The sequence below is a fragment of the Eumetopias jubatus genome, unplaced genomic scaffold, assembly GCF_037043125.1.
Source record: "Eumetopias jubatus isolate StellerSeaLion01/CBP00866 unplaced genomic scaffold, mEumJub1_p1.0 scaffold_1, whole genome shotgun sequence".
Taxonomy (NCBI): domain Eukaryota; kingdom Metazoa; phylum Chordata; class Mammalia; order Carnivora; family Otariidae; genus Eumetopias; species Eumetopias jubatus.
The window spans coordinates 18,468,283-18,492,496 of NW_028274807.1; the positions used below are offsets into that span (position 1 = coordinate 18,468,283).

The following is a 24,214-nucleotide window of genomic DNA, read 5'->3' on the forward strand; positions in this document are numbered from 1 at the left end:
AGCAGACTCCCCGCTGAGCAGGGAGACCGATGCGGGGCTCAATCCTAGGACCCTGGGATCATGACCTAAAGGCAGATGCTTAACCAACTGAACCACCCAGGAGCCCCCAAATGAGGACTTTCAAAGGGTGATTTGCCTAAACTTAGTGAATCAGGGATAGGTCTAGTGATCTGTGTTTCAACAGACTTTACATGTCTTTCTGTAACCCACGAAGCTTTCCCAACTATACTTCTAAACCGTAACGTAATTATAGTAATACAAAGCAAAAAAATAATAATAGTCACACAGTCCATTTTAGGATTGTTAGGTTGGTTAAATGAGATGCTACACACGTGGAGATGATTTTCTAAAATGTAAGGAACATTTCATCATAATGAGGGAGAAAAAAAGTCCTACAGCCAATAGTACTTTGTGCTTTTATCAAACTGCTCTTCCACAAAGCTTGAAAGAGGGCTCTTTCTTTAAGCCTCCTCACAGCTTGTACTAGGTCTTGCACACTAGAGATGTTCATGAAGCTTTACTGAAACTAACAAAAACAGTTGCTATTGAGAAAGCTCATCTGCAAGTACTGGGCCTCTTGTTTCTGATACAGCCAAACTGGGAATCTTAAACTTCACCAAATCCAAACAAACTCTTAGTTTTGAAAGACAACTTAGCCTCTGTGGTTAAGGGTAGAAACCCTGCTCTGAAATTACATTATCGGGGCACCACTCATTGCTGTGGGACCTCGGGCCAAGTTATTTATTCATGCTGGGTCTCAATGACTCCGCTCACACCGCAAGGGTGATAACAAGAGTATCCACTTCATTAGAAGGTTGAAAGTATTAATTAAAATCTTAAAGAACCTAGAAATGGTTCTGGCACAAAATAAGCAATCAATTATTCTATGCCACGAATGCCATATTTTATGTCATCTCCCTTTTTCTTCTTTGTTTTTTTTTGTGGTGGTGGTGGTGGTGGTTCTGTTTGCATTCTTCTGGATTTTTGGCCTTTGTCTGAGTCTTACTTTTCTTGGCAACCACATATCTTCTAATGAAGATAAAGACCAGGCACAAGTAGAAGACTTTCAGGTACCCAAAATGTTTGATTTTTTTTATTTATTAATGAGTAACAAATTGCGAGAAGTTATACTAGTCAGACTACATGGTGAAATAAATTATTTGAAGAAAGAAAGTGTGGGTCAGAAACACTTAAAAGGAATCATCATCAGACTCAGGCATACTCTATTTTATCATAGCGAAATCTGATATGTGATCTCTCTGCATGGGAACTTGTCGAGCCTCTAACTGACTTGATAATTTGCCCTTAGTTTTCTCATCTATGAAATAGGGAAATTGACCTGGACAATCTGTGAAATCCTGTTCTGTTCTGACTCTCTCGTTCTAAATAATACTGTAGGTTAAAATTACTCACCTCTCATATATCACCTACAGCTTTTTAATCATTTTCTGACATTTAAAATGTTGGTTTATGGGTCATCCAAAGGCACAACTGTAATATAAATGCAGCACCAAATTACACATGATATACTAATAAATGTTCATTGATGAATATGTATCTTAAAGTTTCAGGACTATGGCAGAAATTAAAATATCTTCGGAGATAAAACCATTCAATTTTCAAAATGCAATAGTATTTACTTTCATATTAATTGTTAGGAAATATCCACTCTAACTGACATGATCAGACCAAACGATTTTGTTTAAAACCCATTGTTCTCATTATAAAAGAATACATGCTTACTATAAAGTATTTGCAAAACACATAAACAAGAACAAAGAAGTACATATCTATATATTCACTAAATTAGGATCTCAAAGGAAATGTAGTTTTGCTTTTTCCTTAGAGAGACCATGAGATTTTTCTGTATTATTAAATCTTCTCCACAGACATGAGTTTAATGACAAAAATAATATTGCAAAAGATGGATGCATCTTTTTAAAGCTAGTACTTATTATATGTTAAGAGCTATGTAGAGCTATAGTGTAAATTTGGGGAAACTATTAAATAACAATTAGAATTCCAGGAGTCAAAAAAATACCTATTTTTACAAATTTGTCTGTATTCTTATCTCCCATATATGTATTAATGATAGCTTTTAAAAATTCAGCTTCCTCGGGGCGCCTGGGTGGCTTAGTCAGTTGAGCAGCTGACTCCTGATTTCGATTCAGGTCATGATCTCAGGGTCCTGGGATCAAGCCTTAGGTTGGGCTCTGTGCTCAGTAGGGAGTCTGCTTGGGATTATCTCTCCCTCTGCCCCTCCCCCAGCTCTCTCTCTCTCTAAAATAAATCTTCAAGAAAAAACTCAACTTCCCTGATGTATAATTTACATACGTTGAAACATACATATTTTAAGTGTACTGTGTACACTTAAGTGTATGCATGACTTCAGCACATGCATACATCAGGGTGATGGCCACCATTACCAAGATATAGAACATTGCCATCACCCCCCAAAAGTTCCCTCATTACCGTCTGCTATCAAATTTGCATTTCTACCCCCATTCCCAGGCAACCACTAATCTGCTTTCTGTCATTATAAATTAATTTTGCCTTTTCTAGAATTTCATGTAAACAATATTATGCAGTGATTTGTTTGTGTCTGGCTTCTTTGTTCAGCATATTCTTCCAGAGATTCGTTCATGTTGTTGCATGTTCTTCAAATTTGTTTTTATTGCCAAGTAGTGTTTCACTGCATGGATATATAGCACAATGTATTTATCCATGGGTTATTTCCCTTGGATATTTTCCTCTCCCAATTTTCCTCCTAACTGTATATCATAAGGACTTTCCTCATTATTTTGAAGTATTGGATATTAATCCATAATATGCATGTATCCTAATTCACTTAACTGTTCTACTTCTGCTAGATATATAAGCTCTTTATCATGTTTTAAAATTATAATAAATAATGTTACAAACGTATTGGAGTCTGATTTGGAAATAGGATTCTTGGACTATAGTCTTTATCTTTCAAAGGTATAGAAATATTTTCACTCTCTTAAATTCTAAGGTTGCAAATGAGAAGTCTGATGTCTGTCTAATTCTCTTCCTAAGAAAACTTTTTTTATTATACTAAAAAATTTATATGATTTTAAATTTATACTAGTTCAAATAGGTCTCTAGGATATGTATATATGCATGTCTCTTTTTAAATTTTTAATTTATTTTTCATTAAAATTTTACTTAGTTAACATACAGTGCAATATTGGTTTCTGGAGTAGAATTCAGTGATTCATCACTTACATACAATACCCAGTGCTTATTACAACAGGTGCCCTCCTTAATACCCATCCCCCATCTAGCCCATCCCCCCTGTGTGCCTCTTTTAAAAAAAAAAAGTTTTCTTGGAACTCACTCACCATTTTAAATTTGAAAATTCAAATTTTATTATAGCTTGGAATTTTAAAAAAATAATCTTCTAAATGTTTGCTTCTTCACTTTTTGTTTATTTTAAAACTTTCTAGCTTGCATCTAGACCATATTTGGTCTCTTCTATGTGCCTTAGTATTTCTTATATTTTTATTCATCATCTATTTCATTGCATATTTTTCTATGTTATGAAATATGCTCTCTATTTGACCTACAGCCTAAGTTGTTTTTTCATCTGTGACGATTTTATAACTTTTTCTGTGATATTTTTAAAATCTCCAACCAAGTTTTACTTTAACTTCCAGAAACTTTTTCTGCCCTCTACTGCTGTGTTTTAAGGTTTTTCATTTCATTTTTTGTGTATACATGTCCATCCATATATACATACATATTCTTTCTTTTTTTTTTTTCCAAATCCTTCCTTTAAGCTACCACATTTCCTTAAATGGCTTGATATCTTTCTTTGTCTTTGGATGTCAATTGAATTAGGACTCCTAATCACCCGAGTACTTTAAGATGGAATTTCTTGTGCAATGTTGAACCAGCAGGTAAGCTTGCTTGGTCATTTCATTGAAGTGTATGAGGAGAAGCCTCTCTGTTCTCAAAAGTAAGCTGGAAGAGGCTACTCTGATCAATACTTCAACTTTCTACTGGCATCAGTGGCAACAGGCAGCCTCTCCCAGAGCTGTGTGCAACAATTGAGCAGGTGTAGTCCAGTCCTTCACCACTAGATGCCTGCTTCTCCATCCTGGACCTAGGGTCCTACAGCCAGTTTCATCTGCAGAGGCAAGCAACTTTCCATTCCAAAAACCTTCAGTATCATTCTCTAGCTTCGCAAACACTGACTTGCACCTGTATCTTCTTTTAGAACTCAAAATCCTAGTATCTCTGAAACTTCCTTCAGGTATCCTCCCAGCTATTTAGAAATTCTCACAGTTATTTTAAAATTGTACTCCTCAGCAGAATGTTGAGATCGGGTTAAGAGCAACAGGACCTAGTGATAAATTTTCTGAAAACCACGGATTAAATGTCTGGATTTTAACCCAAGAGCAAGAAGAATGCACTGGGTTTTAAACAGGCGAGTGAATGTGATAAAATCCATAGTTTAAGAAGGAATATTCCAGCTTCAGTCTGGAGAATATCCTTGGAGGCAGGGATACTAGTTGTAATGGAGACTCTAAGAGCCTAGATTAGAGCAGAGATAGAAGCAAAATGGAAATATGTTTGAGTGTTGTTCAGGTGCACAATCAGTAAAACTTGGTGATAGATCAGCTGTTGGGACTGAGGGAGAGAAGGACCTGATCAGACTTCTTATGGGACTGATGGATGGCTAAGACTTCACTGAGGCATAGAACACACTAGGGATCTCAGGTTATATTTATTTGAAAGTGATTTTTCCTCCTGTCCTCTTACACCCATGCAGCAACATATTTATAGGACTAAATTCCTAGAGGAGGACTGATTACATTACATTGCATGTGCATTTGAATCTTGATACATTGCTCCCTTAAAAGTTGGGTTTGGTTTTGTTTTGTTTTGGGTTTGGTTGCTCTGCTATATGAAAAATGATGTCTCACTGTCAATTTGATTTTTACCTTTTTTTCTTTGGGGGGAGTTAGGATGTTTAGAAGACTAAAGATAGGTAGGTAGGTAGATAGGTAGATAGATAGATAGATAATTCTATTAATATCCCTGTTCAGTTTTCTATTGGCTTTCTTTTCCTTATTGATTCTTAAAGTTCTTTACATATTAGGAGATCAGGACTTTGTCCTATGCATTGTAAATATTTTTGCCAGTCAAATGTGTGGCTTATCATATATAGAAAGTTGTTTTTTTTTTTTAAGATTTCATTTGACACAGAGAGAGAGCGAGCGAGAGAGGGAACACAAGCAGGGGGAGTGGGAGAGGGAGAGAAGCAGGCTTCCCGTGGGGCAGGGAGCCCGATGCGGGGCTCAATCCCAGGACCCTGGGATCATGACCTGAGCTGAAGGCAGACGCTTTACCATCTGAGCCACCCAGGTGCCCCCATATATAGAAAGTTTTAATTCTTATGGAGTCAGATTGGTCAATTTGTTTCTTTTATGACTTCTGAGTTTTTTATAATGCTTAGAAAAGACTTCCATAATTTTTTCATAATTATTTACATGTCATCCTCCCATTTTTTATCTAATATTTTTATAATTGCATCTTCAAGCTTAAATATTTAATTCATATGAAATTGATATTGATGAAAGAAGATGAGACTCCACAGATGCCTACTTAAGGCCCCAGCACAATTCACTGGATAACCCATCATTTCCTCTTCTGCTTTAAAACTGTCTTTTTTTAAAACTATAAAGTAAATTTCTGTACATATGTATCTCTATTTTTATATTCTCCATTCTGTTCCATTGAGCCCATCTATTCTTGTGTTAATCAAAACTGTTTGAATTATTGTGAAGTTATAATATATTTATTTTCTATTGATGCTTATCCTATTCATCACTCTCATTTTTTAACAGATATTCTTACAGGTTTATTTTCTACATAAACTTTAGAATCAGATTGGTTTGAAAAAAGCTCATGTTCGTATTGCTATTAAATTCAGTTTAATTCCCAGATTTTTAGATTAATTTTGAGAAATCTGTTATCTTTATGATGTTGGGGCTTCTTTAATAAGTAAAGATAATTGTCTTTATTCACTTATTCATTTCTTTTTTCTTCTTTCATGCATAAAACTGAGAACTTTCTGATTTTTTTGCATGAAAGAAAATTATTGATTCTTTAGTCACTTAACTCTAGTTAAGAGTTGTAGAGTTGATTCTCTTTGATTTTCCACATATACAAGCAAATCATTTGCAAATGATAATTTTGCTTCCAGTTTTTATAACCCTTTTTTTCTTTCTCTTGTCTAATTGCATAGGCCAGTAACTCCAGAACAGTGTCTAATAATAGTGATGACCATGTATGTTCTTTTTTTGTTTTCCATGACTTTACTGGCAAGGCCTTAGATGTTTAACAAATAAATATTCTATCAGCTTTCACCAGAGATACCTTACACCGTTTCTGTACCTTCCAATTCTCCTGGGCTTTCTTTATTGGCTTTCTTTGTTCAGTACCTTCAACCCTGAAAATTCCCTACATATGTTTAAAGATAAAAAAACTAAACTCTTCTTCACCTATTGTTTCTAAAGGAAAAACAGGAGTAGAGGGCAGGAAGAAAAAGGAGCTTGCTAAACTGCTCAGCAATGGCCAAAACATAGGGTTAGAGAAAGTTCCATCTAGCTGAGGGAGTCCCTCTCTACAGAAGGAAGAACCGGAGGGTGGGGAGGAGTCGGGGCCACCCCCGCCCCCAGCCCCACGTCGGTGCCACCCGCGAAGATGAAATGTGAGCCCCGGTGGCCCAGGACTCAGGAGCGGGCTGCCTCGTCTTCCGCCTGAACGCCGCGGGCAGAGACAAAGAGACCTCGGTCCCAGCGCGATCCCGCGCGGGCCGGCCCGGGTTCCCCTCGTAGGCTCCCAGGGCAATGGCCCCGTCTCCCCGCGACCCCCGTGTCGGGAGTGCTGCCCTCTCCCTCTGACCGCCCTCCAGCCCCTCCGCGTCTGGGGCTCTCCCTTCGCTCCCAGCCCCCTTTCCAGTCTGTCTGTCCGTCTGTCCTGGCGCGCAACCTCCGGCCACCGGCTTGGATGGACGCGCGGAGACTGCCCGGGTGTCCAGGGATCTTGCTTCCGAAATTGGTCCTGCTCTTTGTCTACGCAGGTCAGTGGCTTGGGGTGGCGGGAGAGGGGAAGGGGACTTGGGACTGAGCCTGGGTCGCCCTCGGGGCAACGCGGGTAGGGCGAGACGCACGGGGACCTTAGTGGGAGGGCCAGGACCGTGTGGTCCCCGCCGGGTAGCCACAGAAGCCGGTGCGCCGGGTGCCTCGACTCGACTTCCACGCGGTTTGGTTTGGTTTTGTTCCTTTTCTTTAACTTTCCCTTTTATCCTTTGCGCTTTCTTTCTCTTTCCGCAAGCAACTTAAAAACCCCAGTCCCACAGTTAGGGAATTTCACTCTCTGGATAGCATAAAAGTTACCCAATCCTATTCACTACTCGGGAATCTGAGGTTGGAGGGCAGAGACTGAGGGTGGGAGAAAAGCTTCTTTTAAAAGCACCTGAGATTAGAGGTATTTGCTGAAGTTTTAAAATAAACTAATGTGGTGACTTTTCCATTTCACAGTAGGCTACCCCCTGCCCCTGCTACACCCACATTCTGAATATTTCAAAATAAAAAGCTTTAGACCTTTGGGTTTCTTCTTTAGGTCATTCTCAAGGGTAGTAGTCTGGGTAATTGGATGCTTTGAGTTCAAATATAAAGTTTTTGAGGGGCTAAATTCACCCAGAGACTAGTCTGTTTTCATTGATTTCGTTAAGCACTGTTTATAGGTGAAAGGGATTTCATTTCCCTCCTTCTAATTATTCTTCCTGAGCATTGCTAATAATTGATGGAGCAAAGCGGTTTTCTCGTATTGTGACTGAGATCGAGCTCAAAATGACCCTTCACTGGTTTTTCATATATAAGGTTAATTACACATGTGGTTTTGCATCTGCTTTGTATTCATAAAACAAGCTAAAAGCAAAGTTGTTTGTAAAGTGTTTTTATGTCTCTCACTTCCAAGGACAAAAATTACAGACAGTAGGTAAATTTATGTAGCACTGATTTAGCTTTTGATACTTACAAAGATACTGCAACTGAAATGAAGATGTTCTTCAACATTGTTGCTGAACATCAAGAGAATCCAACTCATTCAGCCTTGCCAGAAATGACTCCGGAAACTTCTATAGAAATTTTCAATTTGTACACTAAAATGTAAATTAGTGGCTGTCCATAAGTTATTTAAAAGATATTTTATTGCAAGGAAAATGCTGACTTTCAAATACAAAAACTTATAAAAGTAGGAAAAGTACTTCCTATTTCATGAGGAGAAACCACATTGTAACCTGTTTACAATGCTTATTTCTTTTACGTACAGTGTGTGAGGTTTTCAGAATTTGAGATACTGAAAGAAACAATTGCATTAATATTAGCTTTATATTAAAATCTTATTAGTTCACTTGAAGCAATGATTCTTTCTACCACCTCTGTTTATCCAAAGAAAACAAAAATAAGAAAATAGAACACGACCTCACTCATCTTTACTCAGTCGCGCCCTTGAACAACAGCTTATTCTTTTGTCTATTTTGTTCCCTGTGGTAAACCGAAAGCTTCTAATGTGAACACTTTTACTTCCTTTCCTCCTGTGCCGGCAGTGCTAGGTGCACAATCCCCAGGGTTCAGGAAATCTGCAGAGCTGGCTGGCAACAATTTGATTAGTTTAGAAGTTTTCCTCCATTCATTTCTTCTCTCCTCCCACATCCCTCCCTAGGAAGCTACAAAGTAATCACAAGCCAGTAATACTGAATTGACATACTGTCTTTGATAAGAAATGTTTAGCTAACGTGTTCTTTGGTGTTAATTCCTGAACTCTTTGCTTCAGAAGCCCTTTTATGCTTGCCATACTTATTTATGCAATATTTGGTGAGTGAGGTATTTTGCGTGATGTATGGGACAGAAGCCACGCTCTGAGTCTTGTCGGGGAGACAAGGCTTGCCTACTTTCATGTATAAAAGGCTGTGCCATAGAATACAGTTGTGTGCGATAGGTGTTCACAGGAGGGGACCTCATCGCTGGCTTAAGAGTATAAGCTCTATGAAGATGATGTCTGTCTGTTTTGTTCAGCGTAATATCCAGAGACTAGCAAAAGACCTGACCCACAAGAAGAGCTCAATAAATATTTGCTCTGGGGCGCCTGGGTGGCTCAGTTGGTTAAGCGACTGCCCTCGGCTCAGGTCGTGATCCTGGAGTCCCGGGATCGAGTCCCGCATCGGGCTCCCTGCTCAGCGGGGAGTCTGCTTCTCCCTCTCCCGCTCCCCCTGCTTGTGTTCCCTCTCTCGCTGTGTCTCTCTCTGTCAAATAAATAAATAAAATCTTTAAAAAAATAAAATAAATAAATAAATAAATATTTGCTCAGAGAAATTGAATTAAGGAGGAATTTTAGGAACTCAACCTTTGATAGGGAAGCCTTGGACATAGGGGAATGGAATAGGACGTACTGTGAACAAAGGCGAAAATCAGGAGATACCTATTTGCAAAAATACATAATTCATTTTGGTTGGAACTAAGAGATGTGGCTGGAAGTGAGGACTGGAGTTAAGTGGGGAGACCATGCAGCTATACTAGTTGAGACACCCCGTTAAATGAATTGCCAGCTTTAATGGGACAAAAACTTAAGTAGAGGCATTGCCCATAGCCTGAATTATTTTCCCCGAAAGCAAACGCATTAAATTCATGTTGCATTCGTTAAGGAGGTAAGAACAAAGTTTGTCTACCTGAAGCATCATGTTTTGCCGTGGAACCACCTTTGGAAAGAGACCCAGTGAAGTTTATATTATTATCCAACTCCCAATGCAGGCGGCAAAGACAGGATTTGGCCAAGGTTTTACCTTCCCCGGGCCTCAGCCCTCCCTCCCTTTCCTTCCTTTCTTATCCTCAGCTGTAGCTTACAAGAACCATTTCTGAGCAAGTGCTTGCGGCCAGATGTTGCTTTTCCTGTGCTACACATTCCTTAAGGCGGGGCGAGGGTTGGAGAACCTTCTTCCAGATCATGCTTTTAATTAAAGTCACTGAAGAAAGTTTCCACTGGCTATTTGTCAAGGATATTAACTTGAATATTAGAAGTAATGTCATTTATCTTCTGAAACAATTGGAATGTTCCATTCTTTACAAGTGAGAAAATGCTCTGGTATCTTCCAAATCTGATCTTCATAGAATTATTCTCAAATAAACTGGAGAAAGCACCTAACATTAAAATAAGATTTGAGGCGTGGTCAAAACCTGAGTTTGGAAATGTGATTGTGAATGTATTTGCCGTACTATTAAATCTGCCCTTTTCAGTTGTATAATTCTGGGAAGTTGACAGGAGTGCTGGAAAATGCCATAAAAAAATAATGAACAATGTGTGACATGATCTTGATGTTTGCTGTAGGTATAATCCAGCTTCTTGGCTACATGATAATGGGCTTGGTTTCCTGTAACTTTGGTTCAAAATATTTTGATAACACCATGTCCTTATAACAGTAGTAATTGGAATACAATAATAGTAATTGGATCTTTGATATTCATGGAGAGCTGAATAAGATGTCACTATCATGGGCGTCGTTCACAAGGCACCCCATGAAGCTACTTACATAGGGGTTGTCTTGCTCAGACAGAAGTGGGGACCTCAGCTCTCCCACTATCTAAATGACTTTAAAGAACATGAAGCAAAACATCCCTGTGAAGCCTCTTGAGACAACTAACTAGTCTAAATATTTGAATTCACTAAACAGCACTAAAAATGAGAGCTATAGAGATTCACTGAGAAAATGATAAAATAGTCTTAAAAAGTGTGATGTACTCTGCAAAAAGCATACACTATTGAAAAATCATTAGATTGTGTTTCTGTCTTCAAAATTTAACAGTGGTTTTAAGTAGAGTTCTGAATCTTACAAGGGTAATTATTTTTTCCTCTCATTTCTTCTTACAACATCTCAGAAGAAAACATTAAGGTAGAAATAAAATCGAGGGGAAAAATACGAATGTTTTCACTTGCTCTACAAAGGCCATGCAGTATTGACAAAGGTGAATGAACTTTTGATCACATCCATTTGTCAAAAATCATCCTGCCAGGGAGGTGATTTAAAAACAAAATCTGAATTTTCCTTTCTGGTTAAATCAATCACATGGACATACAGACATAGTGTAACATCGTGCACTTTTCAGTTATGATTCGACAGGAAAGCAAAAGTGTTCTATAATTTAGTTCTTGGTTGATGTTACCTTTAGAGAATGAGCTGGAAAGGACTTATTTTTTGATTCTTAAGCACATAACTTAAATTACCAGCCCATAACTTAATGTTTTCCTAATCATGTACCTGAAACTCACATATCCATTATAATTTATACCACCGAGTATAACTGATAATCTTAACATAAATCACTGAGGTAGCACAAAGAATTTTAAAAGCCAGGGTAACTTTTATTCGGCATTTTGGGTCTAATTTTCATTACCCAAAACATAGGGGAAAAAAGACAGTAATTTGGTTTTATCAGCTCCAACAAGTCCTTTTTACTCAGAAAATACCGTTTCCTCTTCCCACAGTGCTGTTTCATAACTTATTGATTCTTAAATCTGGCATTAAATAAATTCTTAATTATTTACAAGTTAGTTATCTACAGGAACCTCTTCTACAACTAACTGATTATCTTCCAATCCAGATGGATTGACAGGACATATACGCAGACTCATTTGTGTGACCAGATGTGCGCAAAGTGTAATTACTAAGATAAAAAAGTGTAGAGAAAGGATAACATATAATACACTGTCATGAAAATATACATTATTTTAAAATTATCTCCAGTTGACTTTATACACGTCAATCACACTTTCCATAAAATGAAGTTAATTGGGAGTACGACCCTCAAGTCAAGACTTTATCATTTCAAAATTATTATAAGAACTCTGTTAAAAAAAGAATTGTATTGAAAAATTGGCTGACTGATTCGTTGGATCATTCATTTCTCCTTTCATTGTCTCATTCAACAATTCTAACTACCAATTATGGTACTTGATCAGGAAATTCAAAAAAGAATGACCTTTGCCTCTTCTAGATTTATGTCCAGGAGGGAAGGAGGACTCGTTTAGATGCTTACACACGTCTTGGAATTCTGAGTACATAAAGTGAATATCTAAATGCACTGAAGAGCGGTCTTTGAGGGCGAGATATGAAATAGAAGACTTTTTAATGCAGCTGTGATTTCAGAACTGTAAAGGACATATGCGGTGTTTATGTTGCAGAGGATTGCCTTGCTCAGTGTGGGAAAGACTGCAGATCTTACTGCTGTGATGGAACCACACCCTACTGTTGCTCCTACTACGCTTATATTGGGAATATCCTCTCGTGAGTACTTTGGCACTATTGATGCTCTGCCCATTGCTCGGTTATGTTTTCACAAAGTACTACATTATAGTTAGGGGCAAGAAATTTTGAGAGTCGTTATTGACATAAAATCTTCACGGAGATACTAAACACTCATCACTATCTAGTGTGTTATATTATTTGACAAAATGTGCAAATTGATATGCAAAATAAGCTGCTTTTATTAGAAGGGAATTAAAAAGTATCTTCTTACTGCTTAATTTGTGTTCCAGAATAATAATGGTTTTAGTCAACTGCATTCATATTATTGATCATTTTTTAACATTGTAAATTATATGCTTTTTTCTGCTTTGTTGAAGGATTTGTAAGCTAGAATTTGCCATTTAATTATGGCTAGTTTACTTTGCCATGTGTTTGTCTAACCCATTCAGTAGATATCAGGGAAAGGAGACATTATGAATAAAAAACAGTTAAGATATGAAATGTCAATTTTTTACATAATGCATAGTAAACAACTTCAAGAAATAAGTTTAGAGCCCAAGAAAGGCCATCAACAGTGTAAAGGGGTAACCAACTACAAACACCAATGAAACATACACACATAGGATGTGTTGAGCATTTCCCCATAACAAATTAAGAATGTGTTTTGGAGGAGCGCCTGGGTGGCTCAGTTGGTTAAATGTCTGACTCTTGTTCTCAGCTCAGGTCTTGATCTTGGGTCATGAGTTCAAGCCCCATGTTGGGCTTCACACTGGGTGTGGAGCCTAAGCAAAAAAAAAAAAAAAAAAAAAAAATTGTTTTGGAGTTGCTTCTGGGCAAAGGGAAATGGAGAAGCAAGAACCACCTTCAGAGTTGTATGTCTGAAAGGTGTACAAATCTCAGTTCTTCTACACAGATCTTGAAGTGGAGAAATCAGAAAATTAGGAATGTTAAGAATTTTCGGAGTCAAAAATCGCCCATGGCTTTCCAATAACAGAGTCTAGCTTCTTAGACTTGCTCCTTAGTTTTTACTTTTCAAGTGCATATCAGGATGATCTGGGAGCTGTTCTGTTGTGGCTTAATTCCTGGCCTGTGAAGGCTTTAGTAGAAACAGGAAAGATTAGGCATGAAGGGAAATGTGTCTGGCTATTTTAGGGATGTGTCCACTGATATGGCTTGTAACTCATCCTCCTTCTGAGGCTAGAAAAGCTGGCACCACATAAACTTCCTAGAATCAAAGCTGGGGCTGATATTAGAGATCAAGTCTCTCTGAATAAGGCCAAAAAGAATCATATTTCAGGATATTCTTGAAGTCTATCATGGCTATATAAGAAATGTTAGGCTGTAATAAAGACTGATGAGTAGAATTTTAAGCATTCTTTGAAATGCAAAATAAACCCTAAATAAAATGATTTTTTTTCTCATGGGAATCTTGTTGAAAATGGGATTAAGTCCCCTTCTTACATTAGAGATCAGTCAGAATGATATTTACAAGAACTAATCAGTTCAGAATACCCTGAATATAAATATATAATGATATTTCACATTTGTATGTCACTTCTCTCTTTTAAAGTAGTTTAAAATACATTATTACTGAATTCCAGTTCTATTTTCGAGTATATTCCACATGCCAGCTATTTGCTGCTTTGGGGAGATGTGTAAGTGGGCCCAGCAGGTGGTACAGATTTGAGGAAACTGGCTTCAGAGGGGTTCTGTGATTCTTTGGTCCCCTGGCTCCTGGTCCCACCTGCTAATGTCCATCCTGGTTTGTATTGTGCCCTCATTTCTCACCTCATAGCTACCTCTACCCTGGTAAATATATAGAGAAGACAAAATGACTTAATTAGAACTTAAGAAATTTAAATGTATAGATGTGCTTTGTATGTTTTATATTTGCATTCACATTTACATTTTTATGGCACATTTTAATTTTACCCTTGGTTAAAGTAAAGAATTAGTTGAACTGATATATTTATCTGGGTTATTTGGGCCATGTACTTGTTATGTTTGAAAAAAGGGATTGTGTTTTGTGTGGGGGGAGAGGAAGAAAAACAGATGGCATTATATTTCAGGCCGTTAAAACTGAATTTTCTGTTCAAAATAGAAGCCAAGTAAATCCTTTGCTAAACAATTCTTAGGAGAAAAAAAAAAAGAGAGAGAGAGAGACAGAAGCTTTAAAGTGTTTTCCCCCACTGAATAAAGGAGAATCCATTTTCAGGATTTCCACTTATTGTTTAAGATTTGAAAAGAGTTCTTAACTCCACCCAAGGCTTTTTTTTTTTTTTAAGTTGGGGTGGGGGGGCGAGTAGCTGGGGAGAACAGTCATTCCAAGAATGCTTACAAAAGTTCTTTCATGCACATGTTTTCAAATATTGCTATTTTGGAACTCATAAACTACACTTCCTCTCTTCCAAGTATCCAGGTACATTCTTACTAAAATCATTTTAATCATCTTAACAGAAAATCAAATCTTTGTAGTTATTAGAAAAGTAATAAGGAAGAAAGCAGTAAACATAACGGAATGTTATGTATCCTAAATGACTAATTTTATAAATTGGTTATAATTTGGTTTCTATTTTTGTTTGTTTTCAAAATAGAAGATATCTTGGCTGTATTTAAAATGAAGTAAAAAGAGTACAAAATACAATTTGGGTCACTCTAGACTGTTCACAAATTGGTATGGGAAGGTACACTCAATCCTCATTGCTGAGGCCCCTCTAAAATAATCAGAATAGAGATGTTTAGCCCTTAACTCTGTTTACTTCAAGTCTCCTTTCTGTTTTGCAAATTAACCACGAAGGTTCATTTTATAAAGAGATCACAAGAGCTAACTTTCAACTTACCTTTTAGTTGAGAAGTCTTATTTTACTCAGGTCCCTCCTTTGTAGACATTTTATATTCTAAATATGAGTTAATTTTGACAAATAAATTCAGATTATACATCACCACATTTTTTTTCTTTTTTCAGTTAAGAATTCTTAATTTTACTTATGTCTCATGAAAAACTTTAAAATTTCAACTTTTAATAGCATATCTACTTTTTTAACTGAAATATAATTGGCATATAACATTATATTAGTTTCAGGTGTACCACATAATGATTCAGTATTTGTATATATTGCAAAATGATCACCACAATAAGTCTATTTAACGTAAGTCAATTTAAAATAGCATATTTACTTTTGGTCATTATGGTTATAGATAATAAGCTCAATATAGAAAAATAGTATCATTTTCCAGAATTTAAGAATGCTTTTACAGAAGTCAACATATACTATCCAATCAGTTATTTACAAATACATATGGAGTGCCCATTAATTACCATGGCAGTACGGAATCTGGGATCCAAAAATGAATAAATGATATACCTTGACTTCTAGGATTTCACAATCTCATAAGAGAATAAAGTGTAAACAAATAATTCTAATTCAATGAATTAATCTATAAAGTGCCATTGGAGGGCCAGGAAGAGAGAAAACAGCTATGTCTTTGTGTGTGTGTGTGTGTGTGTGTGTGTGTGTGTGTGTGTGTGCGTGTGTTTAGAAAGAAATGTTTAGAGACATGACATTGGATCAGAGTGTTGAAGAAAGAGTATATATTTACATAAATGGACAGTGAAGAAAGGGAGGTACATACCAGAGAGAGAGAGACTCTCAGTTGCAAAGGAAAAGATATAAGAAAGGAAAATGATCACTTTGGGAAAACCCGTGTCATTCAATGTTGCTAGAGAGTGAAGGTTAAACTTTGAATATGGCAAATGAGTCTGTAGGGAAGACAAAAGATAGGTCCTGACTTTCACATACTTTTATTGGTAGATTACATACTTTTATTGACCATACTTAACAAAACTGAAACAAAATAATCCATTATTTTTCTGGAAATAAGACAGCTGGTTTTATATAGAAATGACACATTTTTAGACATCACTGTAACAAGGGACACAGGTGAGAAGGGCCAAATGGACATTATTTTCTTTATCCCATAGAGAAAGGACTTGGAATAAACACTTTGTAATGTTGCACTATTTAGAACAACATGACAGGTTATGTGACCTTGGAATTATTTCTCCATTTTTGACATTTTTCATCACGGGGTAACTACCTGAAGATTAAAAGCCTCACTATCCTTCAAAGTGAGGATTGGGACAATTCAAGAAGTAAACAATTTCTCATCAAGTTGATTCTCAAATATTTCATTCAGCCACTCTTGCCCATGAAAAATAAACATCTGTGATGAATATGGAAAGGGATATTTCAATTTTTGCGGCTGATTAATTGACATTTTCAAGAGAGACAATGCAGCATGAAGATGTGGTTGTAGAGTACTCTTTAGAATTGGAAGAATTCAAGGGGAGAGGGGGGTAATTGAACGGCTAATTACTGTTAGTAATGGAACAAAGTAAAAACAGGACTTTATTGGAAATGAAGGGAAACTGCTATGTGAGGAAAAAAAGAATTGCCTAATATTGAATATGAACCCAATAATGCCTAGGTTGGACTTAGTGAGCCAGATAACAAAATATAAGATTTAATCCTTTTACTCAAAAATAGATTTTTGCTCTTCCAGTTTGCCTCTGTAAAATGCAGCTCTGTCTAGGGATTTCAGAGCACCATCCAGCCAACACAAAATCCCCATGGGGAAAAAAAAATCAAGAGGAAGAACTAATAATGGAGATCCTGGTGGAATTAAGTTTCTTTTCTTCTCAATGAAATGTGAAAGATGTATTGCGCACAGTTTTGCAAGGACAGCTAATAAATATCACCACTGTGATTTTAGAGCCATATTATGCATGGAAGCAAAACCAAGTTAAAAGACAAAGGTTTCATATTTTCAAATGGCATTTGAAGTCCTCTGCTCATTAAGTAGCTCAGCATTCTGAATAAAACACGTGAGGCTCTTCAAATACTGACTGGAACATAATGCATTTTGAAAGGCTTTTGGTATTGGTAAAAACATCATTTAAATTAATTAACTTAAAATATTCTTAGTACTTAGATATTAAAAAAACAACGCTGAAAGGTGCTTACTGAGCAAATAGAAATTTGTGGGGGTCTTATTTTTAATCATGACACAAAGATAAATAATTAATATAATGTTAAAACAAATATGAATTTGATTTCAAATGTAGTAACAAATTATGTTTAATATAAGAATTAAGTCAGTGTTTATCAGAAGCCATTTATATTTTATGGGTTATTTTATTAAGAGCAAGTATAAACATCTAGAAATCTAAAATTCTTCTCAGTCAAATTTATATTCTATTTCATCATAATTGCCCTTGTAAATTAAGCTTAAATGTCAGAAACATAATTTATCTTTAGGAAGAAATTAAGTTTCTAGAACATGTTCTCAGGAAATTATAAATATGTATAGAGATATTCTATGTTCTACACCAGGTTCTGGTGGATATAGCCTTGAATCAAACATGGCTCTTGCCCCTGAATTGTTTATAAGCTACTGGGGAGCATAGACCTATAAGAGATAGTTTAATCTACTAGGAAAAGCACAAAATGCAGTGGAATTGGGTCCAAGTTTAGGGTCCTAGGAAGGCTTCTTGAAAGAGAGTAATTCCAAGGTTAACCTTGAAAAGCAATTAATAAAATTCATCGCTTACATAGAGTTAAAAAAAAAACATTCAGCAAACTAAGAATATAGAGGAAAATGTCTTCACCTTATAAATATCTCAAAACAAAGACCACCCCTACCAAAAATGCCAGATTTAGTGGTACAATATTATAACCTTTCTCCTTAAAGGCAACTGTAAGGCAAGCTAGCACCTTCTATTCAGCATCCTACTGTTCTGGTCAGTGTAACCAACAAGGTAAGTTAAAAAAAGTGATAAGAATTGGAAATGAAGGAGCTAAATTGTTATTATTTTTAAATGATATGATTGCCTATACTCCTCGGACTATAAAAATGAATGAGAACTCACCAAGATTGCATCATGCAAGCTCAGTGTACAAAAATTAGTGCATTCCTATATATCAGCAATGTGCAGACAATGTAATATTTATGTAGCACACAAATCTCACAGCATCAAAAACTATAAGATACCTTGTAAGAAATCCAGCAATAATACATGTATGGCATTTACTGAGTAATATAAACATATAAAAATTTCAAGGGATGAAAGAGACGCCTGAAGAAATTAAGAGATTTATCAAATTGTAGATGGGAATACAGTAAGGGTGCCAATACTGGGGTATGTCAGTTCTCCCGGAACTCTGTGTAAATTTGGTAGAATTCTAATCAAAACCCATTTTTTGGACCATTTTTCTGTTGACTTTGACTGACTGAGCCTCATGTTTATGTGGGACAGTAGGAAAATAAAAGACAGATATGAGAAAGAACAAAGTGAGGAGACATGCCTTGGAGACATCAAGATTTATTATAAAGTTATAGAAAATAAATTGTGTGATACTGGTTCACAGATAAACCAACAGAATATAGAACTTAGAGATTGACTCATGAATATATGGGAATTTGATAGATAACAGATGGCATTACAAACCAGTGGAGGTGGATAGATTATTTAATAAATGGTGCATTAGCTATCCATATGGGTTAACATTAAACTAGATCACTCCATCACACCACCCCCAAAAGCCTATTCCTATTGGATTAATTACATAAATGCAAGAAGCAAACATTTACAGCTTTTTAAAAAAAGAGAGAATGACATTATGGTATCAGGATAGGAAAGATTTCTAAAATAAAAGAGAAAAGCACAAATAAAACTACTAAAACGAAAAAGCAAAATACTGTATACTTTAGATTTTTATCTCCACGACTTATTTATTTTATAAGTGGAAGTTTATCTCTCTTAATCCCCCTTTATCTGTTCCATCCATCTCCACCCCTGAGAACTATATACTTTTTAAATGGTGAGTTTTATGGTATGTGAATTATATATCTTCATTAAAAAATTTTTACTATATAAGGCAACAGAATTCCATAGACAAAGCATAAGGCAAATCCCCCACTTGGAAAAGATATTTGCAATTCATATGACTCACAAAAGATTAAGATCCAGAATGCTCGATTGGAAAATGGGCAATGTGTGTACACAAAAAAGGTAACAGAGCAGAAAAATGGAAGGCAATAAACATATGGAAGATGCCCCACCTTGCTAGTTAAGCAGGGACCTGAAATACCATCTCGTACCTGTCACACTATCAGTGCTCTTAAGGCATTAATTCTTACATATTTGAAAATCTTTCAATAAAAAAGCAGGAAGTAATTAAGCCTGATGATCGCTGGAATGGAGTCACCTGGACACCTGTGATTCTGAGACCAATTCCGTTGTGTGGGTTTTCCAACGCCACAGTCAATTCTGACTCTGTCTATGTGGAGACAGCATCAGATCCTACAGGTGAAGGCTTCAGTCCTCCAAAACCCCTTCCACTTCAGCCATCAGTGGCAAGTCCAAGTTGTCCCCTGTGCTTCTGACCGACCAGGTATAGATTGGAGCTTCCAATGACCCCCTCCTTGGGTTTGATTAATTTGCTGCAGTGGCTCACAGAACCCAGAGACGCATTTTACTTACTTAATTATAAAAAGATATAACTCAGCCACAGCGAGATGGGAGAGATGCCCAGAGCAAGGCAGGGGGAAAGGGCTCAGAGCCTCCATGTCCCCCCAGCACTCCACTCTCCCCAAATCTCTGTGTGTCCATCAAACCCGGAAGCTCTCCAAACTCTGTCCTTTTGGGGTTTTATGGAAGCTTTATGACATAGGCATGATTGAACTCAATCTCCAGCCCCACTCCCCTCCCCAGAGGTTGGTGGGTGGGACTGAAAGTTCTAAACCTCTAATCACAGGGTTGTTCCCCCTGGCAACCAGCCCCCAGCCTCAGGTGCATCCTGAAAGTCACCTCATTAACCTAACAAAAGACACCTTGAGGAAATTTCAAGGATTTTAGGAGCTCTGTGCCAGAAATAGAATGAAGACCATATGTGTATTTCTTCTTGTAAGTATCACAGCAAATTGTTAACATGCACCTTCTGATTTGGTAGGTACGGGGTGGGACCCGAAAATCTGCAATTTGAACAAATTCCCAGAGGATGCTGATGTGGCCCTTCCTATGCACACTTGGGTGGGCAAGGCTGGTGCTATGTGACAGTGCCCTATCCTACGGGATGAAATGGTAGAAGAGATTAGGACTTGCAGACTGATGAAATGTGGGGCTAGCAATTGGGGCTAAAAGAAAGGAACAAACCCAAATTTAATTCTGGAGCTTCCACTTCGGATGATTGGGTGGATGGTGTGCTGGGAACTAATAGGAAATATTCAAGAAGGTTCAGAAAGGGGAATGAATTCCATTTTTAATTATGTTGAGTGGCGGAGAAGCAGGGGAGCAGTGGTAATAGGCTTGATAGCCTATAGGCTAGGTTCAGTGGGCCTTCAGCTGGTGAAATGTACTAATCTGAACTCAGTGGGAAGCCGGGAGCACTCACACATAGATTTGAGAGTACAAAGCCTAGAGGTGCCCTTTGAAAACAGTGTAGAAGAGAGGTATATGAAAGAGAACAGCAAGCCAACCGCAGAGCCCCAGGGAAATTCGGGAACACACTGTGATTTCCTCCCTTTCTATATTTAATCAGCCTTTTGAAAAGTGTTCTACATCTATTTCAGCCTCCCTTACCGTATTTTCTACCCCTTCAAATTTCCTGCGCCTCTGTGAAAATTGATCTGTTCTTCACTAATCAGCCTGAATATACCTCCTGTAAAATGCCTTTATTTTCTTCTATGTGCTTTTTGTGTTTTATATCATCTAAAAGATAAGATTCATGGCATTTCAGTTCATTCTGAATGGAATGTGTTGTCATAACAAAGAAATTTATGTGCCGGTCCATCTTTATTTACTCGGATGGTGCCCAAACCGAATCGACTCAATCTGGTCATATATCCCAGGTTTTAGGGGCTACCTTATTTAGGTAGAAACCCGAGTTTGGTATTGTAAGAGAGACTGTGCTTGGTGGTGACAAGTATTATCAGAATGAAAGGAATTGCCCTTTATTTAATGTGTTCTTTGTTTCACATGCTTAAAAATATATTAGCTTATTAATCTCCAGAAAAACCCTCATGACCAAGGTATTATTATTCTTGAATGTACAGATGAGGAAGTTAAGGCTCAGAGCTAAGTAATTTGTCTAATTTTAAACAGCTACCATGCAATGAGCTGGTGCTTGACCTCTTTCTGCCACTCCCCACTGGCTCCTGAAGATCTGAAGATTTCAAAAGGGATGAATAGAAACTATTCATTGCTGTAAGACCTGTGAAGGCCTAAATCCCATGTTTTGGGGGAAGCCCTTTTTTACTCTTAATATCTGGATTAAATTCCCTCCCTTATGCTTCCATAAAATGATCCCTTCTCTACTCTGTTATTACTTATCACTTTATTCCAGTGCCTAAATTATTTCTCCGCCCTTCCGGACTCTAGACCCTAAGGGGACAGGAAGCCAGTGTGACAATTTAGCATTGAAGGCACAGGGCGGAGCCAACTGTATGATCCAGAACAGACTGTTCCAAATGCAGGTCAGTCCTCCATTTACTCATGAAAAACCTGAGGTTTTGTGGGTTCTACCTAAATATGTATCACCTGTATATATATTTGCTTAAATAAATCAAATCATAATTGGAAAATGTTATTGATGTCAGAGGATCTCTTTTCATGGAGTATAAATCAGGGATCATTCATGTCATGGTTTCTGTGTAGCCAGTCATCACTTTCCAGTCACACAATTTAGGATAAATTGTAATCCGATGAGAGCGGTAAGACTTCAAAGACCAATTTGATTATAACGATTTAACCTCTTGTCACATTTCTGGAGTGACCGCGCTCCTTGAGTGATGCCGTGTCATCTGCCAGTCTGTAATTATTTCTGGTTCTCTCTTCACTTGCATAATTTTTGGAGATAAAATGTTTTGTTGATCAAACTGAGGAGAGAAGAATTATGCACACACAGTGATTTTTATTGCATTCTGTTGGGAGAATCCTGGGGGGCAGCCACTGGCCAGAACACAATGTCTTTAAGCTGTCTCCCAACTACGAAATGTTAGGATGAATACACCCATAACTAATGAAAATTTCAGAGGGCAATAATAACCTCATAAAGGGTAATAGGATTCCATCTGAAAGTGCCACGGGTGAAAGCCTTGGCTATTTAACCCATAGTAACTCAGAGACCAATGGAATTTCAAGTTTCGATATTCATTTTTAAGGAAAGAGGAAGAAGATCGATCCTACAGGTAACAGGAAGAATGCTTTGTTTATGCCTCTGCACAATCTGCCCAAACTAGAGAAAAACATGACAAATTACTTCAAACATACTCGGTATGAATTCATGCTGTTAAAAAGGTGAGCAGAACTCTCTGTGCTGCATTTTGCAAAAACTAAGTGCTACCTGTGGTTGCAGATGACCACATGCACAGCGTTGATACAACATTTTTCCTCTCAGACACCAGGAATAATAGAAGATCAACCTCCAAAGTGTTCCACATAGAGAAATACTTGAATTTAAATTTATCAAGTGAACGGCGATTGCGATCTCAAGCAATACCCATCCTTACATTAAGTAAATAGACCTCTTTGCCCTTTGTCAGGTGGAATTAAACCAAAAACAATTCTTTGTGATTCTATTATTAATTAATAGTAGCCTTAGTGATAGGAAGTCATAGAAGAAAAACCAAGAATGTTTGGATTCACAAAAAAATGCCTTTGAGTTTTTCTTCTTTGCTGTGTAAACTCTGTTCTGCTAATATCACTGAGTCCCAGTTTATTAATTTGTAAAAAGGGAATGGCAGTAAGCACTTGCCTACCTCTCAGAATTTGGCTAAAGAATATATTTGTTCATAAAAGCATTTAGAAGAGCTCTGCACATTTTCCCTGTCATTAATGAAAACTCTGGGCTTTGAAAATGTCTGGAGCTTTGGAAAAGAGGAAACAGGTCGGGGGAGCAAAGTGACTTCTCCATGGTCATTCAGAAATCCATGACAGACCTGAAGAGCAAATGCCACTTTGGGTGCAGGGCCTTCCCTGGTCCTCCGGACCAAAACATGGGCTTCTCGCCTCAGGAGAGCACTCTCAGCCTTCAGTGAAATAAATGACCTTTTTAATCAAATGTGATTGCAGTCTAAAAACTACAAAAGCTGCTAATTAAGTACTGTGTTCTGCGGCCCAGCAATTGCTAAAAGCATAATACAGCCCAGTAAGTCATGTGCATTAAATAGACAAATCTGCCAGGTTGCCCTAGGCTGACCTATGAATTAGAGAAGCCAACTCAAAAATGGGGTAAACAAGTCTAAATAAAAATATATAAACCTGATTTGTTAAAAAAAAATCAGACATGTAATAGCAAATATCGGGGGGGCAATGATTTGCTTTGCTAAACAATTCATTATGGAGCTCCAATTAATTCGCCTTTCAAAATTTATTTTATTCACAACCTTGCGGAAATATATATCGTACCTAAGGCTGGTGCAGCTCCATTAATGATATGTCAGTAATTAAGGCACAAAACAGTGTTCTAACTGCTGGCCATTTCAACAGAGTGATCACAGTACTCTATAGATTTGAGTGTGCCTTTGCATGTAGAAGTTTAGAAATGCCCTGATTAGGCTTTTTAAAAAAGTCTTAATCAGCAGTTCTCTCAATGTAAGTCAGTGCTTATAAGACAAGAATAAAAAAGGCAATGACTTGCCTCTGATGATATTATACATAACCTACATTTTGCAACAATCGCCAGATTGAAAATATTTTCAGTGGTAGTGAATAAAATGCCAGATGGCATGCTGAATAAAAAGTCATTGATCATAACAAGGATCCACTGAGGTCTATCTATTCTAAAATGAATTTCTTTACACTCAGTTTGTTGGCCTTAAACA

General features: G+C 37.2%; 1 protein-coding gene across 1 annotated transcript in view; it reads left to right on the forward strand.

Moving 5' to 3' along the window:
• Positions 1-7,038: 7,038 nt before the first annotated feature.
• Positions 7,039-24,214, forward strand: part of CYYR1 (cysteine and tyrosine rich 1) — an 85,479-nt gene continuing 68,303 nt past the window's right edge. The window contains exons 1-2 of the mRNA XM_028113900.2: positions 7,039-7,111; positions 12,268-12,370. Coding sequence (XP_027969701.1) covers positions 7,039-7,111; positions 12,268-12,370 — 176 coding nt within the window. The remainder of the gene's footprint in view (positions 7,112-12,267; positions 12,371-24,214) is intronic.